This window comes from Mytilus edulis, chromosome 4 (genome assembly GCF_963676685.1).
Source record: "Mytilus edulis chromosome 4, xbMytEdul2.2, whole genome shotgun sequence".
NCBI lineage: Eukaryota > Metazoa > Mollusca > Bivalvia > Mytilida > Mytilidae > Mytilus > Mytilus edulis.
The window spans coordinates 83251506-83273026 of NC_092347.1; the positions used below are offsets into that span (position 1 = coordinate 83251506).

At 31.8% G+C, this 21521-nt stretch overlaps 1 protein-coding gene across 2 annotated transcripts in view; it reads left to right on the forward strand.

The window, feature by feature from the left end:
• Window positions 1-285: 285 nt before the first annotated feature.
• The window catches only part of LOC139520773 (ankyrin repeat domain-containing protein 55-like), a 42224-nt gene continuing 20988 nt past the window's right edge, over window positions 286-21521 (forward strand). The window contains exons 1-9 of one of the 2 annotated variants that reach the window (XM_071313705.1): window positions 286-376; window positions 5285-5416; window positions 9687-9817; window positions 10709-10818; window positions 13037-13097; window positions 15830-15958; window positions 17452-17636; window positions 19046-19182; window positions 21008-21312. In XM_071313705.1, coding sequence (XP_071169806.1) covers window positions 340-376; window positions 5285-5416; window positions 9687-9817; window positions 10709-10818; window positions 13037-13097; window positions 15830-15958; window positions 17452-17636; window positions 19046-19182; window positions 21008-21312 — 1227 coding nt within the window. In that variant the 5' untranslated portion in view covers window positions 286-339. Of the gene's footprint in view, window positions 377-4275; window positions 4344-5284; window positions 5417-9686; window positions 9818-10708; window positions 10819-13036; window positions 13098-15829; window positions 15959-17451; window positions 17637-19045; window positions 19183-21007; window positions 21313-21521 lie in introns of those variants that run through there. The other variant, XM_071313706.1, reaches the window with a different exon arrangement.

The following is a 21521-nucleotide window of genomic DNA, read 5'->3' on the forward strand; positions in this document are numbered from 1 at the left end:
ATGATATGAATATCATTTTGAAAATGATTATTTCTGAAATGTTGTTGATCTTATTAGGTCAGATATAGACTGATAGAAGGTCCCTTTGTTGGCTGTGTTTATCAGGTTCAGCACCTATTTAAGTATGTTAATACTATATTAAGTACCGTTTTAATTACATGTCATATTTATTAAGTATAATTCATACATAAGCATCGTACTATATACGAATAACTGAGAAATCTATGAATAATTGTCGATATGGAGGTATGATGTTTACGGTTATAATTACCTGGAATCTGTTTATATCTGATATTGATTCATTTTACCTGTCACAGTACCACGATGTCATGAAAACTCATGGACTTCCCGTCGGATTCCGTAGAACATGATACGGGTAAGATTAAGATTATTTATTTGCTAATCTCTTTTATTTGTTGACATTATTGCTATTTGCTGCACTTGTTAATCTTTATTTCATAGTACTATAATAACTGTCACTCGTTTCTATCTCGATTCTACCATGGAAGTTCAATCTTTTGATCTGTTTGTTTACGTGAATAGCAAGTGAAATGTGATTTTGAATTGATTAAATATGGAAATCAGTGTGTTGGAATATAAAGCTGTACACGCATTTGTGTTGTTAATACGTAGCTTGCTGGTAAGAATAGATAAAAATTTGTCCTCGTTAACCTTTTGTAATGAAAAAACTGCAGTTATAATTTGATAATAGACTATAAATGAGATCAAAAACATTTAATCGAGTAATTGACATCCTAATAGTAAAATACTGCATTGTCTTTGTACGGATTTGTATACTAATTTACTATAAAAATCTTCAGTCCTCATTTTATGTAAGAAGTTGTAATTTTTTGTATTACATGATAATATAATAAAAGTTAGAAGATACGGAGAGTCATCCATACGCCGTAATATTAAAACAAGATGTGCCAGTGGTATTATATCTAGTATTATACAGCAATCGGTAACAGAAAAACTAGTAAGGTAGAGGTAAGCAGCTGTTGGTAAAACAAGCAAAACAACGACAAAACAACAAAAGACATCTAGTCTTATATAATTTTACTTTCTTGGGTATTTTGCTTTTTATTAACTTAGTAATGCGTAAATATGTGTGTTTTTCATTCTTGCTTATAGTTTGCTCTACATCCAAGTGGCAAATATTTCATGCATGTTCAGGAAGATGGCCACATTTAAAGACCTGTAATTGTTTACATCTTTGTCCTAAGGTCTGTGGCTAATTCTCTCATGGACAATCAAACTACATCTTCTGTAATTTTAAACATGACATTCTTCCTTAATGTTCTTCTTTGCTTGCTTTGTTTTTAGGATCAATAGCTAATTTCAATATATTTTTTTCTAATATTTTCCTGCTGTATTTTACTTTAATCTCTTAGTTGAAGTTAGTTTATTGATTATTCTCATTCGCATACTTTTGATTGTCTGAACATATCCACTTCTTTGGCATGGCATATGTCTTAGAAATGTTCGTGACATTTATAAGTAAAATTTTTCCCTTGGTTCTATTTTCATGATGTTAATATTTTATTGTCAACCTGCTTTGATGTTAGTCCATTTAGATTATGGAAAATAATAAACCTATTGCAAAAGAAAAATCTATTGTCCTATTTTCTATATTCAGCCTAGTATTAATACGTGAAAGGATATCAAAGCAGAACTTAGTAAAATAATAGTTATCAAAGGTACCAGGATTATAATTTTAGTACGCCAGACGCGCGTTTCGGTTTCGTCTACATAAGACTCATAAGACACAAAAGTGTAAAACTGACAGACAAAAACGTTGTTAAATGTTAAAAATTACAGAACGTAAAACACTTAAAATTGAGCATCACGAGGTCTTCTTTAAATCAGATGTGCACCCGAAGAGTTCTACATCTTTAGAATGAAATTCATAACAGTGTAGCTATGGCCATTCATTGACTGGGGAAAATTAGGTGAACGTTCGTCTGTAATGCCCACTGCTCACGACGTACTTATCATAGAAATTTAAACTGTGAGGTCACCAAAGGTTCTAAACGCCTAAATAAAATAATTAAAAATACTAATCAGGAATAACCTTTGTAATTTGAAAATAAATAAAAATGGCCTTCAACACGGAGTCTTGGCTCACACCGAACAGCAAGCTATAAAGGTTGAATACTTAAAATTCTTTACTTGATTTTTTGTTATGGTTTGACCATCAATTTTCCTAATATGATATCGCACGTTCTTTCAGATTATTTTTTTTACTTAATTGGCTAGGAGTCGAGAACAATGCATGATGTCGTCTGTTTATGTAGTTCATATGTGTTTTTCGTTTCTCGTTGGTTTTCCCGTTTGAATGGTTTTACACTAGTAGTTTTGGGGCCCTCTATAACCTGCTGTTCGGTGTGAGCCAAGGCTCCGTGTTGCAGGTCGTACCTTGACCTATAATGGTTTACTTTTATGAATTATTACTTGGGAGGAGAGTTGTTTCATTGGCACTCATACCACATCTTCCTATATCTATCTATATCAATACATTTTTTTTCCAACAAAAGAATACATCACAAGAATATAAGTTTTGTAAGAAACGTGAGAAATTGTGTTGGACTTGAAGATAAGGCAAAGTGACAAATATCTGAAAGAATGAATCGTTTTATGGTATTAAACAAAGAAATCAAATGATTTTTTAATTATCCAGAACTCTTCACAAACAAAACCCACATGTATACGCATTGAATAAATAGTAGGCCATTCTTAAATGTTCACACCGTAGAAGTAGTTGTGCTCTTAATCAATGAGATATTTTGTGAATTAACCCCATCAACTTAATAGTTTTTTTTACAATGGATAGACCTATTTTTTATTATTATTAAATAATATCATCTCTGAACATTATTATTCTTATAAATGACACGGTAGTATGTGATGATTATAATAAATATTTAAAACAAATTCCTTTCAAGCTTTGTAAAAAGAAAGTTTCATTTTATGAATCGGAATGTATAACAAGTAATTATTTCAATCCCCACTGGAAGGCCTCTGACAGACTGGGTGAGCATAAAATCATAGCCGTTGACAAACAAGTTACAACCTACAAACGTTTTACTGTCGACCACACTGTTATGCAATTAATTCTATTAGCAATTGACAACTGTTAAGTCGTTCATGTTGAATTTATCCGGCAATAAGTTACATTCGATGATGATGAGGGAATGAGGACGAGATTCGAACAACCAGAAGTATAATCATACAACCGTATCACCAAATCATTATTGATTCCTTTATTCTTTATAAATGTATGACTCTTTTTTTACCTTTATGAAGCCCTGGTTCAAACACTTCTCTGTATAAGTACCAACTCTCAAAGAAGAAAACCATGATAGGAAAATTATGCCATTGCTTATTATGTTAAGCTTGAAATATATGCTATTTGAATTTTGCTACAAAGAAATGGCAGGTTCAGTATGAAAAAAATTAAATCGTCTTATTTGTCGTAAAAATTCTACTTCTAAACCGACCCTATTATAAAAGTGTATACGTAATAAACGATATGAGACAGGCCGCACTGTACATTTAGTAACCTTTTTGTGTAAAGCTCTGTTGAAAAGATACGATCATCAAAGTAATTAAGCTTTGCATTATTCAATGAGGACATCAGCAATATGTTAGAAAAAGTGCGATTGAAATATTTGTTGGACGAACGGACTGGCAGGCGGGTATGGTAAATGTTATTTTGAAACAAATCCCAACTCCATAAGTGCAAGTACAATTAATTTAGGCATATACATTGTAAGCAGACAAATCTGACAATGAGGCAGAGAAATTTTAAATCTCTTTCTCCTTCTCCATTCACGAAATCATAACTCGCTTAATGATTATTGTAATTTTGATGTTTAAATATATTGTCTTCTCTCTCTCCATACACAAAATATTGTCATGCGCTATTTACGGATTTTTAAACTTCACCAAAACTAGAAACAATGGTAAGGGTTATTTGATTTCTTGTCATGATATCATTGTCCTTGTTCCGTTTTCAAATTAAAAAAAATCTAATTTAAAAAGAAGTTCAATTTCATGATAAAGGAGGCTCTTGTACGCCTTGAAGTCTAACATGTCCTAAATGTAAATACAAATCCTGACTAATTGAATAGATATGAACATACTTGTGTGTATTGAGTGGAGTAACACAATATCGGGACATCTTTACGACTTATAGAATAATGAACAATTGTTAAATGATTCAAATATAAATACAAAAAAGATCAGCTGACCGACCCTCGTCTAATTTATATCGTTTATAATTACTGAACCTAGCTACACGTTTATTTATTTAAAATAACGGATGTAGTTAATAATGGCAGGTAAATTAGAATTGTTTCGGGATAGAAATGTAACCTTATAAGTTTGTACATAGATCCTAAGACATTTTATCATTTTTGTAATGATATATTTTGTAATACTAAGTTTCCTAAAGGAAATTTCATTGCCATTTCACCCTGCATTTGTTTGAGTTAGATATTCTACTTGGACAAGGATGACGAAACCCTGTTGATTGAAATATTAACGAGTCGAAATTGAAATACTAGACAGATTTTTTTTCAAAATCTACAATATAAAAATGCTATTCAGTCTGACAACTTGCTGTGGAAAACAATCTTGATAATATATTGCAAACTTTATTTATTCTACATGTTCTAAGCACCAAAGATGTACACATATCTGAGAGATACACCTGTTAAACCTTCTTTTGTTATAATTAAAATGATTTCAGTTGTATTTATTTTCATCAAGATAGCCATTTTAAAACGTGTATTCCATCTGAAATAATATTCAACAATATAACATCTTTCTGTATGCACTTTGAAGTTTGGACAACAATATATGAACGATCTTCTCATTCAAACAAGTCAGAAATTCAAATTAATGGCAAACAACTTTTGGTTAATTTCGGCAAAATTTTAGCATTGAAAGGGAATGATACTCTGAACAGACGCCAAAACCCAACCAAGGGTCAAGCTTTGTGCTGTTTTTCAGATACAAAAAAAAAACCATTTGTTACGGGTAGTGTGAATAATTTTAGTTTTTTTTCTAATTTCCAGGTCATTATGATAAAAAAAATTAGCTTAACCCGAATCTATGTTTGCTTTCAATTTCAATACTTCAATTCTGTTGTCATCTTTCTTTTTTGTCTAACGCTGAAGAAGTGTTAAATATACTGCCTACACATGTTAAAATGAGCACAGAGCATGACATGAAAGATTTATTTCTTAATTAAATTTAACGTTTAAACATTTTTTTACAGATGGGTCGTCTGAATGTGATATAGATGCAGAAAGATGTCTTGCACATAGGGCTGCTGCGCAGGGAAATATAGAACTATTGGTTCATGTTGTCAAGAGTGATCCAGGGGTACTTGAACAAGATGACGGTGATGGTACGTTTCAAATCTATCCTAACAATGGTAACATTTCAAATGAAAATTTAAAAAAAAAACACAGAATTAATTGATGATTGAAGGCGCTGAGTTCTACCACATGTACAATATAAATGAATCCAAGTACATTATTAAGGGTTGAAAAATTTTTGAAACTACCATCATACAAAAAAAAATCTGAATTTTCTATGATACGATTATTTAGGGTGTTAATAGTCTAAGAACGGTATATGGAATATGTCACAAACTTTTCTTAAAGATTGAAAACAAAATGGACATGTTTAGCTGACAAAATTATTTCGTACGCTAATAATTGCCATATAGTGAATGGAAATCCTTAAATGAGTAAATTTTTGTATAGAACACACGTGAAAACTGCAAAAAAAAAAACCCATCATAGGATCACTTACTTCTTTTCTGTGGTAAAATCAGTCAAATTTGTGATTTTTTCATAATCAAAAGACGTCAAACGTCACTAACTTCTTTTTTGTGGTAAAAATCAGTCAAAGTTGTGATTTGTTGATTATTAAAAGACCCCAAAACGTTGAAGAATGACACAACGTAGTTTCGAGGCCTGAATTATGCAAATAAAACATCGCAAATACACTGGTAATGTTCGCATGTTTTTAATTTTGATTGATGCGCTGTTCATGATTAATCTTCAAACACAAAGCTAAACGTTTTGAAAAAGATGGAATCAACAAAAGCAAATAAAACAAAACAAAAGTACAGCGAAAACCTCCATATGTCAAGAATAATTGAGGGAATATACCCTTAGTTTTAAACTTTTAAAGAGGATTTTGATAATTATGATATTAGAATTGTTCATAATTCATATTTGAAAAGATGTAAGGGCTGAAACTAGACAGGTGAGAGGATGAAACGCCAGGCGACAACAATAACCCCTTATACATCTGTGGCCAAGTTTTGAAAAGTATGACAAATTGTAAGCGAGCATTCTAACAAATAATAATAACTTAATGGAAGTTGTTAATCAAGTTTAATGATTTTAAGGTTAATTAAAAGTATTTCAACATGAATTTTATCGACGACGCATAGGGTGGTCATTAGAGTTAAAAGTTTGTAATAAGCATAGTCTTAATTACTAATGGATATCACAAAGGCATATCTGAAGGAAAATTCAATTGGAATATAAAATAGAGAGATAGTAATTATTGAATGTCAATTTAAGAGGGTTTTGTCAAGGGGTCTTCATTTTCAAGACCATATTCATTAAAACAAATGTTCAATTTCTTTACATTTTTCCTATTCTTCATTTAGTGACCTAATTTTCTCTTTCTTAATTTGTATTGCCATTATTCACTATTCTGTACATCATGTGGCAGTGCAGATGAGATTGGGTTAGGGATCAAGGCAAAATATATCTCGAGATTGAGATAGAAAAAAAGCTTTTAAGAAGTTGAAGATAGTAAGTAAGTAAGTAAGTAAGTAAGTAAGTAAGTAAGTAAGTATAAGTAAGTAAGTAAGTAAGTAAGTAAGTAAGTAAGTAAGTAAGTAAGTAAGTAAGTAAGTAAGTAAGTAAGTAAGTAAGAAAGTTAGTAAAGTAAGTAAGTAGGTAATTTTTATTGGTTTGAAATCCAAAATTATATATATAACGCAATCATAGGTTTGAACGTAGTTTTCAATTTAGACTCGTTTACATTTTTTCGTTTGGGCTTTTGTCATATTTTCTCTCCAGTTTATATGATCTGTTCATCCTATATTGACTCTTAAAATTCAAGAGTATCTAAAAATGAGAGTACATTTTATATGGCCTTCCAAATACTGTTTCGATCCCTAACATCACTGAAGAGACATTTATTGTCGAAATCCGGATCTGGTGTACAAAAAAATATTAACACCTTATGTTTGTGGCATAACATCGTTGCCACAAGTTAATTGTTTTCTGTTTAGTATTAAATTTATATTAAGATCCATTTCGTTACATCTTGTGGTCAATTTTATTTGGCAATCGCCAAGGGCAGTCAGCAGGGTTAAAGAACATCAGTTGTTCGACCTGTTAGTCAAATGCGTTTTGTTTAAATATACTTCTTCACTTTTTTTGGTCTTTTGAAAAAAAATTTTGTGCTGTATTTAGACCCTCTAACGAAATTTGTTTTACATGCACACGTATAAAAATTACGGTTTTCATCCAACGCAATCATAGGTTTGAACGTAGTTTATAATTTAGACTCGTTTATATATATACAATATATATATATATGAGGAGGTGGTACCTCAAAGTTATTAAGTACTTAATAAATAAACTCATCATAGATACCAGGACTAAATTTTGTATATACTCCAAACGCGCGTATTATAAGCATTTAGAGAAATGTACATGTCGCTTATAAATTTAACAATAATTCTAATTATATCAGTCTCACCACAAGTATACAAAAATTTAAATCTTGCTTCATTAGTCATATTTGAAAAAGATGGAACTATTTCACTAATTTTGGAAACAATTGGTCTCTAATTATATTTAGTTTTGTACATTTTAAAGTAAAATGAAATTCATTTTCTACTTCTAAGAGGCACAACGGACAAATTCTTTTTTCTACAGGAGTTTTAGTGTGACGCCCTTGTTCAATTCTAAGAACACTATTACTAATGCGAATTTTAGAAAAATGCCCTATTCATTTTCTGTCTATATTTAACATTAAATAGGTTTCCATTTTATAATTTTCTTTAATCTGTCTATTATTACCTCAGCTTATTACCGTGTACTGATTTATTATCACAAAAAATATTTTCTTTCCAATAATTAAGTTATCTATCATTAAGTTTGGGATGAATTGCATATAATAAACGCCTTTTTGAAATAGTATCATGATTTTTCCAAACATGTGAAAAATTTAATGTAGAAGTAACTGTTCAATCTTTTTAGCAAATCCATTGGTTAATTGCAGGTTTGAACAATATACATCTTTAAGTAAACAACTGTTATTGGATTTTATTACATGCAACCAAAAGCCAATTGACAGTTTTATATGAAATCATAAAAAAAAACATTTTTATCAAAATCGATTTGTTGCCACCTAAAGAGCTAGTTAGCCGGAACTAATCAGCCGGAAATGACAGCTTTCTATACAAAAACTCCTAATTAGAAGTTACACAAATAACTAGCAACAACAAAAATTGGAACATGCGTCTTTATGAAAGCATAAAACGCTAAATGTATATATGTAAATCACTTTTCAGTATAGGTAACTTAGATAAGATAATACGGTCAATTTGCCAACAGCCCTCTGAAAACAATATATGAGGTCTTGAATTTTGTTTTACTTTAAAAAAGGGGAAAAAAGAGAATAATTAAGTGTAAAGAAAATAAATGTTAACAAAAATGATTTATAAGAAATTTGGATTTAACAAATTTAGAAAATGACAGCTAACATTTGTTTCTTTATATTGTCGTCTAGGTAATAATGCGATCTAGTTCTATACTAAACCCTCGAGTGCTGGAAGTCGTGAGTTAGAACCGCAGAATATAATCTGTTTGATTTGGATAACGAGTGTTGCTTTGATTGTCCATAGGAGCTAGCATATGAAATCCATTTCAGCGTGTCGGTCTAATGATCAAAGCAATAATCTTGATATATAAGTTTAAGATATTATTGGCCCAAATTTGCATTAAATATATGTTGTGAACGTAACAAGCATTACTGTATATACACTTGAAGGGGCATTGGCTGTCAAATTCATGTTCTCCGATTTCACTCAGATTTATAACATACTAAAACGTATATCCAAATTATCAAAAAGTCTAAAATAAACAACTTACAAGGTATTGGGTCAATAGTTATCAAAGGTACTAGGATTATAATTTAATACGCCAGACGCGCGTTTTGTCTACATAAGACTCATTAGTGACGATCAGATCAAAATAGTTATGGAGCCAAACAAGTACAAAGTTGAAGAGCATTTAGGACCAGAATTCCAAAAAAATGTGTATCATAATTTCGTGAAACACAGGAACTTGTCTCAGAAAAGTAATATATCTTTGTACGTTAACCTAATTTTGAGGTAGAGAGATATGATTTTTTTCTGAAACAAGTGCATGTGACCATCCACTAGAACTTGTGGTCATCCGATGCTTAGTTCTTCAGAACTTTGATTTAAGAATCATAACATGCCTACACATTTTCGTTGTTTGAATTGAATTCTAATGGTCTTGCATTGAAAATAGCTGTAAAGGCGCAAATAGTTTTAATATGTCAACATAGTTCTATGGGACTGATGAAACAAAATGTATTTTTCTGTAACACAGGTTACAAACCTTTAGCTCATGCTGTAATGATGCAGCAACTTCCAGCAGTGAAACGACTGGTTAAAATGGGAGCAAACATCAATGCACAAGACAGTAAAGGAAGAACTGGTTTGGCTGTGGCTGCTTATCAGGTAACTTTCAAAAATTAAAAATATTTCAATACATTACAAGAACTTGGTAAATGTCAGTCCTCCTACTTTTTAACACAAGTAAGTAAAAGAGAAGATTATAAAAGTTCATGGACTTTTTAAAAATGCGATTTTGTATCGTTTAAATTCAAATCCGTTTAACGGAAAGAAAAAGGCGACTGGTGTCTCTCTGTCCTTTAACTTTTTGTGGCTCCTAAACGTTAAGGAAGTTTCGATATTTTTTTTTAGATATAGTTCCAGTATAGAAATGTTCGATATCAAAATATTCTTTGAATAACTTAATTATCGTAGGACCAATGTCCAATATAATGATAAATCAAATATTTATTTATAATCATTGAAATAGGAAAATAACAATATACTTCATTAACATGGGAGGAGGGTTCATGCATTAGCATGTTAGCAAACTTTGACAAATGTCAAACATAATCTTGTTTATAAATGTATTGATATGTCTGCACGATAAAATAATTTCGTGCTGGTTTTTTTTCATCAACTTTCAGAATAGTTTAACAAAGAATTATAAGTATCTCTAATTATCCAGCAGGACAATTTAAGTCGCTAGCAGCAGATGCTTGGTCGTTCCTTTCGCTAAGCCGCTTCCGATTAAGAATGAGCATGTACTGTAATCTCAGCTATTTAATACATGATGTATCGATGACATATCGTGCCAAATAGAATAAACATTCTGAATTAACGGAAGGAAATTATATTTTTATGAAAACAGGTTTGGCTCCAGATAATGATAGACATGAACTACTCGCGCTAACGTAAAAACCTTGTCAATAGTTGTTTCTAAATTTTATTTACGTGATTATGAATTTAATCGGCAAGGCAATGGTTTCTAACAGTGTGTTATATGTTTATTTGAAGGGCTGGTACGAGGGAGTAGTGTACCTACTTCGTAAAGGTGCTAAACAGAATGTTGCAGATAAATCAGGACGATTACCTTTGCATGCCTCTACGTATAATAAAGATACAAGGTAGGAGAATGCATGCATACTAGATTGTAACCAGGTTGAAACCAGGTTCAATCCATCATTTTGTACCTTAAAAATGCGTGTACCAAGTCGGGAATATACGAGTTTTACCCATTCGTTTAATGTATTTAGCCTTAGATTTTGCCATTTGATTAGGGACTTTCCGTTTTAAACTTTTCCTCGGAGGTCGGTACTTTTGTTATTTGACTTTTTATACAAATAGTTAAAAAATACTAGGTAGTGATGTTAATAAATATAGACAAGAAAGGGAAACAATTAAAGCACTATAAGACAGTTCCGGCGTTCCATACAAGATATGAACACCACTACATGCAGGTACAATAACGGTATACATAATGATGCAATTTGCAAATATAAAAATAAAGACACAAACTGCGAATATAAATAACGATACAATGCAGAGGTATAATTATAGATGCAAGATATGAATATCAATAGAAGTAACAAGGTATGAATGGTATGTATATGAATAGAAATACAAGGAAGGCAGGTATTTGCCTTAAAGATGGAGTAAATATTATATATATGGATTTTTCTTCTGTTTTTGGAACCTATATGATGACGAAACATAAACAGGTGAAGAAAACACGCCTTTTATAGATCTTCAGAAACCACATGATAACACATAAGCAGAGGAAAAGTACGTTTTGCGTATGTCTAAATAAGATTGGAGCACTTGCGATTTGATTGTGAAAAAATAAAATATTACATAAGATCATGACGGATTTTAGTGGGGTTCGTGTATCTCAGTCTAACTTTTTTATGTACGGTTTTTGATTTTTTGATTTTTTTTTCAATATTCGGTCGGTTTTTTCCGCCTTTTTTGTGCACCTTTAAATGTTTTGTCACCAAAGGTGTACCAAGGACATTTGTAAGCAAATGCGTAGGTCAAATGGTCATTGCGTGGGCGCCATTATGATTAGTTGTATTTCATTGGTTTCCTTAAACGACATCTAGGATTCTTTAACATAACATACTTTGACAAGTAAAGAAATAATAGATTATAAATTAAACGATCACATATTCAAAGTTATTTGACAAAGTATAACATCTGGCATCTAATAAAATATGATAAAATGATTGATCCCATCGTTTTTGTGGATTTTAGTTGGGCGAACTAGATCTAATTGCTTCGCTTTCTGAATTTAATCATTAAGGCAGAGATTTGCGTTTTTTGTAAGAGTGACAAATGACGTGTTCCTACGTCATTTAAAATGACAGAAGCCAGATCATAGGTGAAAAGTAAAATTACAAAAATACTGAACACCGAGGAAAAGTGAAAACGGAAAAAACCTAATCAAATGGCAAAATCCAAAACTCAAACACATAAAACGAAAGGATAATCACTGACTTAGTACAGGCATTTTTTTCTTATGTAGAAAATGTTGGATTTTAATAGCTAGCTAAACCTTTCACTTGTATGACAGTTGTATAAAATTGCATACTATTGACAACGATGTGCGTATATCATAATTTGGTATGCGTGTTTTTTTTTTCATTCCCTCGTTGTGTTTGTGTTTTTATTTTTTTATTTGATAAATAACTTTTCGTTTTGAATTGTCAAAGGAGCTCGGTATTTTGGTTATTTATACTTTTTTGTCAAAGGAAATGAAGGGTTTAACCTGGTTTTATAGCTAACTTAACCTCCAACTCGTATGACAGTTATTTATAGTTCTGTTATTTTGACAAAATTGGAGGAGCAAACACTAAACTACCATGGGTTTGTTATGCTGGCTATTGTTATAGACTGTATGTGGCTTTCATTATGATTACAATTTTTTGCTAGGATTATGAAAACACGATTTGAATTTTCTATCAATGTTTCGTTTATTTACGTGTGCACTTTATTGTGGAAGCGTGTAACCACGAATGTTATATTTCATTTTGAAATGAAGGTAAATTTCAGAATGACGCGAGATCGCTGTTAGCCAATTGAAATAATATACTATAATGAAACTTGCAAGTTTTTTAATTATTTTTAAATGAAAAAAGTATATAACCAACCTATGTAACAACAGAGCTAGAAAGCTTCTATTGACTTTGATAGTTTCTGAACATCATTTAAAGATGAACTTGATTACACCACACAAGATATTTTATTATAAATTCATAGAGGAAATTACATCCTAAACATAGATTCAAGCTACGTGTTGATTGTTATACTCTATATATTTCATTTATCTTTGTTTTCTCATTGCAGAATTGTTGCTGCTCTTTTGAAAAATTTGTCACATGACGCTGTTAATTACTCCGACAATGAGGTCAGTTACATATTATGTTATTAACAGGTGAAATTGATATCTGATTGAGTATTTGTAGTAACCCTTAAAAATGCATATGCACCCACAAATTAAAAACGAAATACGTATCAATGTTTGATTGTTCTCAGTGTGAAAGTAATTAGTTGAAATGTATATCAATAAAGAGTTGTGGCTGATTTCTTTGAATTTATTATGCTCTCAGAACCAACATTAAAAAGGAAACGATTATGAATCTTTGAGTAGGAAATCACTAGAAGAGCAAGAACTGAACCAAAAGCAATTCTGTCGATCTTAATTATATATTATTCTTCACGTTTGGATTTACGTCGACTAAGATCAAATTTGTCTTTCGGATTTAATTTTTTAGAATACAAAGCACTCATAGGTTACTGATATTCGAAAAGAGAATTTAAAATATACAAATAAAGAGAAATCTAACTAAGTTAATAGCATAAACTTCGTCACTTGTGCTGGTAGACTTTTCGTCTCCGAGGGTATCACCAGCCCAGTAGTCAGCACTTCGGTGTTGACATGAATATCAATTATACGTTCATTTTTATAAACTTCCTGTTTACAAAAGTATGAATTTTCTTATTCAAGGCATAAGTTACCATAGCCGTATTTGACACAACCATTTGGAATTATTGGTCCTCAATGCTCTTCAACTTTGTACTTGTTTTGCTCCATAACTATTTTGATCTGAACGCCACTGATGAGTCTTATGTAGACAAAACGACCGTCTGGCGTATGAACTTATAAACCTGATACCTTTGATAACTATTGTCACAAATAAAAATGGTCTATTTCAAAGTCCTCTATCTGTGTTTATTTTGAAAAAAAAGAGATGCGCATAATATGCACATGTATATGATATATGACGCAGACTTCAATACTCGGTATTTGAAACTGTAAATAAATAAGTAAATAATTATTAAACATCACGAATAAAGAAATGTATGTTGTCGTTGATGTTTTAACAATGGTATTGTTTGTCAAGTGTTTTATTGTGTATACTGATGTTTTCTAGAGAAACAATTATTAACGCTCAGGTAGAACATTATATATATTTGGGTGTGTTTATGACTACCTGTTTTCGCTGTACGTTGGTATTGTATAGGTTAAGTTTTACAGTGTTAATATCACTGCTGGTCGATGTCTTTCGCTCCTTTATGTTTTATTGTGTTTTATCATGTTAATACCGTATTCAATATTTTAATTACTCTCATAATACTGAAGATGAAGTGGTAGTCACGTAGGTTTTCATATCTTTATTACTGGTGTTCTTTTTTATGTTAACACTACCAGTGAAGTTTGAGTCCCGTAGATTATCATCGGCTGAATAAGTAAAGCCTCGGTCACACCTTACCGGATAGCACGAACGGACGCCTAACGGATGAACATAAAAGTTGTCCGTTGACAAAATTGTTATCCGTTGGGAGTCCGTTGATGTACTGACCGAATAAAACGGACGTGTAACGAATGCATAACGGACACACACCGGATATGCAACGTACCAGAAACGGAGACGTACCGGACAGAACGGATGTCGTTCGTACATCCAACAGACGAGTACCGCATACAACGGACACCTAACGTAAGCGTACCGGATAAAACGGATGAACAAGATATACGGAAAGATTAAAGGCGACAATAATAATACATGTAAATCGCATAAATATTCGAAATGTTTCTGTGTAACTGGTTTTGGTTTGTTCTTCAAAATGCCGCAAAAGGGCAGTGTCTGGCCTGAATAAGAGCTGCTTGATTGTGAAGACGTGTCCTTACTCTTAGATTGATTATGAATACTAAGAATTCATGAACCTTAAGAAATCTGACATACCAATAATTGGCATTTCTGAAGTGAAATTTTCAATTGGCATTTATCCGTTTCAGATCCGTTCATCGTCCGTTTTATCCGTTATACGTCCGGTAGAAGTCCGTTTCTCGTTCGTTCAACATCCGTTTTATCCGTTAAACGTCCAGTAGAAGTCTGTGAGTGAATTTATCTTCCAGACCTCCAACGGATGTATAACGGACACGTAACGGATAAAAAACGGAAACGAAACGGACGAGTACCGTACAAAACGGACGCCTAACGAACGTTCAACGGACATTTCATCCGTTGGACGTCCGTTCAAAGTTTTGAACATGCTCAAAATTTTCCACCGGACAGAACGGAGGTTAACGGATAAAACGTATGCTAAAAGGGCATGCAACGGATATGGACGGACTTCTAACGGATAAGAACGGACGTCTCACGGACATGAACGGATTGAAAAAAAGTTATCAGTTAGGCGTTCGTTCGAGCTATCCGTTAAGGTGTGACCGAGGCTTAAACAATCATTGAAGAAAACTTTTTAATGATGCCGAAAACCATGTAATAACATTTTAAACAAAAACGAGGGTAGATAGTTTATAATCAAGTGTTTTATATGTCTTCACAGAGAAGCGTATCCTGCTCAATAATAAGAGCTACTTGAACGTTTGTGTTTCTGTTTCATGAAATCATTTCATACTAGTACTCAATGTGTATAAAATTTGTTCTTAATAGTATGTCAAAGAATACAATCTTCTGTTGACGCATGGAATGTATACAGTGTTATATCATATTTTTTAAAATGGGTGTATGTGTTTGTGATTTATGCTTTTTTGAAGTATCACTTTTCTATATTGCTTTAAATTCTTATTTGGATTGATGTAAGATTTTCAGCTATCCTTCTTTTTCATGACAGAGAATGACTGCAGTCCAGTGGTCGTGCTTTCACAATAGACCACAACACGTCCAGTTACTTCTTGATCATGGTGCTGATATCTCGGTTCAGGATGTGGACGGCAAAACACCGCTTCATTGGGCTGCACAGGTAAATGGCAGAAAATATTGTTTTCTATAGAAAAGAAAGATTACAGGAGTTTCAAATAATTTAAGACACACAAACAATTTCACAAGCTGCCGACTTGTGAAACTAATAAAACATAGATACATTTCAACAAAAACGAATAACACCAGAGCGTTGTAGACTCACTTGGTACAACTACATCTGATTTCAAGTTCAATGATCACGAAAATCATGTTTCTGAAATAGTCATGTTCTAGTTTAACGATGTCTTGGGTAAAATTACTTTCTGGAGTCAATGAGTTTCCCATTCCTTACCTACCAATACCGTATATAGTAGAAGTAAAAACTTTAGATAAGTAATACCGAACTCAAAGTCAAATTCAAAAAGGGAAGTAGATAAAAACTGACGAAATCAAAAGTTATCAATTATTAGAACAAGCGAAAAACAGCTGTCAAAACTCATGAGCTGGTACAGGAATTTTCCGGAGGTAACGTAGGATTAACACGAAGAAAAAACCCCGAAAAAGTTGAACTGGAAATTTTAATTCGTTTGAAAGTCTTATATTTTTTGGAATTTGAAATCCTCAATGCTCTTCAAATCCATACTTGTTTGGCTTTCTAACTATTTTGATCTGGGAGGCACTAATGATTCTTATGAAGACGAAACGCGCGTTTGGCGTATCAAATTGAAAGCCTGATACCTTTGGTAACTATTTATACCCCGTTTACATTATACCGTTTCAATTCCTGTTTTACATAAATGTGTTCTCTGGGTAGATGTAGGTAGAGAAAACGACTCAAGTAACCCATCGTTTGGGTAGACTTAGGTTGGGTGAACTAGGGTTAAATGTTTCGCTTTCTGAATATGGTCATAAAGGAAGTTAGTGTGAGGTTAAATGGCAAATGCCGTTGTCTTGCGTTATTGAAATGACAGAAGCCAGATCATAGGCGAAACACCATAAACAGTTGTATGTTATACCATTTTCACACTGAGCAGATTTCACATTGCGAACACGGTATAACTATCTACATTGAGTGAGCCCATGAGTAGCTTTAATTTTTTGCACGAAGTATCAATGCACTCGACAACACTGCCGTGAAGATGCATGGTGGATGGATGATGCTTGTTTACTTTGAACTGATCAGAAATGCTTCAAAATGATACAAAGTAAAATCACAAAAATACTGAACTTAGAGGAAAATCAATTCGGAAAGTCCATAATCACATGGCAAAATCAAATTACAAAATGCATCAAAAACAATTTTGATGTAAATAATGCAAAATAACTCCAGTAGTCATATTCGAAATAAATTATAGCGCATACGTGTCTTTTGTGCTGAGAATATCCTAAAGCGGGAATATCTTTTAATAATTATGAAGCAGAGTTATTAAGTTGGGTTAACTGTACCGCGCTCGACCCAGGTAAGATTTAATAGTGAAAATAACGTACTAAAGCAATGTTCTTTGTTTGTTTTGAAATTTTGAAAAAAATATCTTTTATTTTTCTATTCACCAGAATGGCAGTAGTGAATGTTGTCGGATTATTCTACAAGACATTACTGGTGTTACACTTGTTAATTATAAGGACTTTTCAGGAAAATGTGCATTACATTATGCAGCAGCTGCTGGGAACGTTGACGTCATAAAACTGCTGTCAGATATTGAAAATATTAGCATAGAACCTGAAGATCCAGATGATAGGTTAGATTTCATTCCCATGTAATAAAATCAATAATACCTAAAGAATATTACAATATTATTTTCTTTTAAAAAAATACAGAAACGGAAATCAATTTTCTTTTTGAATTTCACAAAAGAATCCGGAAAGTTATTAAAAGTAAAAACTATGTTCAAAACTATAAGATTATTGAATTGAAAGCAAGCACGGTTTTAAATTTAACGAGATGTTTTCGTTGTGTTGGTACAAGTAGAGTTGGTTCATTTAGGTAAATGGAATTAATAATAAAGTACATCGACCTTTTTTTTTATAAACATTGTTTCGTTGTAAAATAAATCAAATAAAATATGTATAATTTTCTATGGTACTTTGCAACACAAGATTCGCCTTGAAAAGTAATTTTGGTATATTTGTAAATTTTATTCAAGGTCTTGGTGATAACGTGGTAAATATCACTACAACACACATTCATTATAAACATTGATTCCATTAATCGAGATAGTAGGAGAAGTGTGACCATTTTCGTGTTGCGATTAAAACGGAAAGGGTCGAATGCTACAAAACTTGCTAATTTCTGCCACATCTTTAAGTCAACAATATCTTTGGTGCCCTCAAAAGCAAGATTTGTTAAATAACTTAAAACATTAAGATGTGATAATTGACAATCATCGACGCCGCTATTGGTTTGGAATGGTTATATGACTATCCATTGAGGTTCAACTAGTCTTTTGAGATCTCAATTATCCTCAATCCCGATCAATGGATAACTTTATGATTAAACAAACAAAAATTAAGCACACAGAAAGCACTCAACATTCAACGTTCAATAGATATCTAAAAGACACGTACTAAAGCTGATACCAAACTGAAATCACATACCTGTCGGCATGAAATGTTTCCGTCAATGCCTCTAATATCCGGTGGTATATTTCGCAGAAGATGAATCGCAGCAACATAATAAACATATAGAAAGACACGATAACGTGCAATACCAAAAACTTATAATACTAAAGTTTGGCGAAGGAAAACAGTGCAATAACAGTGAATTTCTTAAATTTGGCAAAACTAGCTATAACCGTTTACTGTAAATGAAATGTTTACATTTTTGAATAGAAAAATATTACGTACGTTGATATCTAGAACGTTATTGCATCACCAATCATATCAACCATTTGAAAAAATATAGACATATCTGTATTAATAAAATTATTTAACTTGTGGTGAAAAGGGCATTTATCCAAAAACATGTTATCTAGCAAACATTTGTATAGTGACATACAGATTCATCGACATAACAATATTCTAAAATGGAGGTAGATTTTGCTGGTAACCTTATATATGATTAAGAGATGAGCTCCTTGACTTATTGAAATATAAGGATGTAGTCAAAGCATTTAATCGAACGAATAATTATTTTAAATGAAATTCACAGAACGCCTCTACATTGGGCTGCTGCTATGGGCCATCAGGATTGTGTTTCATTACTACTGAGGTTAGGGGTAAAACCAAACTCAATAGACATTGACGGAAACACGCCAATCGATTATACAAGACAAACTGGACATAAAGGTGAGATTTAAAGGAATTTTTAACTCACATAGAACTGTTGTTTGACAACAAGATGCCCTTTCAATACGTTACTTAAGTTACAGAGTATTTGATAATATCATTCTAACTTTATTATATAATTACAAAACTCAGCTTTACTCTTGATGTCTTGTACATGAAAGAATTGAAACGCGTTCTGTCGAGCCACGTGACATTTCATATTTACCATAATTATAATGCATTCAAATACGAAAAATTTTAAATCATGCAATTTAAGAGTGACAAAAAAGGTTAACTTTGACTTCATGTTCTCCTTCATGTTAAAAATACCTAGTATAAAACATAATACATTTATCGAAAAATGTTTTTCGAGACAAGAAAAACATTGTTTCCCAAATAAAAAAACAATTGAGAGTTGAATCTCATTCATTAGTTGACAACACATATTAAACATGCTGTTGCTAAGTTCTACTGTATATGAATAACTTGTGTCGTCTTATTTATGTTTTCTGTTATACTTTGTTAGTTCTAAACATTTTAACAGAATTATATAAAAGTTTGGTCTTGGCATCTGTATATTTATTCGGAAATACATGTCTCAAACTAGAAATATGTTGTTTTTCACGTTGATTGATAGTGTTTGATTCTGTCAATTTTTACGCACTTCCCATGTTTGAATTGCCTTAGAGTCCAGTTATATTGTTGATTTGTGTACATGATATAAAGTAATGATCCAGCTACTTTGATTTGTTTGTTTTTATTATCTGAGTGATTTTGGAGGGTTTTCCATACCAAATATGGACTTTGCTGTTGTTGTTATTATTGCGTTAATTTTTATCCCCTGGCAAACAGCATTCTAACAAACTTACACATATTCTTACACAAAAAAAAGTTTCTATACTTTTGCATTTTTTTCATTTGAAAGATCATTGGGGTTTCCCATATTAAAAGCGGAAACTTGCTTATAAAATTTTAAGACCGCATGCAACACGTTCCTTCTTTACAAGACAAATATAGTTTTATAAGTAATGTTAAATGACAAAATATGTATTATTAATATATAATATATATATGTGTGTGTGTGTACATATGTTCCAATATAAAGATATCGTCTAATTGATCTGAGTTCATTAATTAGGAATGGTAGAGATCAGATTATTGCTTTTATTAACGCAGTTAATTAAACCTGTCAGGAAATGATCTACACTACGGAGTGCAGACAAAATAATAAAAGATGATTTGTTTGTTTTTTCAGTAAAGGAAGCAATGAGTTAGAAAAATATCAGCAATATACATTTAATCTATGAATGCAATTTTCATACATAGTATGACTTTTGTGTGTAAAATAAAATTGATCGATATCCGTGTAATCTGAAAGATAATGACAATAACTGGAGAATGCAAAAATAGCAAGCATGTCACTTTGTATTAAAAACCTTCACTTCTGTAATCATTAGACTAACTCGTTCATGAATGAATTTGTTTCTGCGAAAAGTAATTGCTTCGAATATTTCAAATGGTACATCAGGAAAGAAAGTTATAAATAAGTTGAACAGGAAATTTAAGGCCTATGGGATCGAAAATTTAATTTTGCTAAGTACTAAAATTGTAGTTTATAATAACAAAATGAAGATATTTGGATGGTCACCATCGAATCTATAAAAACAAAATAAATTATTCATACCCAAGAAAGTGACATAAATCAATTTTGGAAATAAATCCTTTTAGCAATACAGATGGGGATACTATGGAAATATATACTCGTACGTGTAATTTCTTTCCATATAATTGGGTCGCTCGACTTAACAGCAGAGGAAATTACTTTATTTAAGTATATTTTTTGTAGCATGTCAGAAACTCCTTGAGGAAAGACTTGGAATTAAAAGTTCTCCTGCTCATAAGAAGGAAAAACGAAAGAAAAGTAAAGACCAACCCCATTCTTTAAATCCATTTGAAAAATTAAAAGGACTATTTAAAAAAAGATCAAATGATGTTAAACATGACGATAAATTATTAGAAATGAAAACAGTGGAGAAAAGAGCATCAGTGACCTCGATGACATTAGTGCCAAAAATTGTTTTATTTGACCATGATGATATTGACGGAAAGGAAAATTCTGGGAAACGTAAAAAGTCTAAAAAGCCTCAAAAGGTAAGATCTGTGGTGTTTAACAGTTTTTCATTTACATTGCCTATCTTATTTCAAATTTTCTTCCCATTTTATTACATGAATTCTAAAATGCCCTTTCTATGAATGCTATCATATTCAAAGAAACAAAATGTTGCATTTTTTCTCAATAAAGTTGCACTGCACTACATTATATCATTGGTTCAAATATGTTCGATGACAAAACGTATATC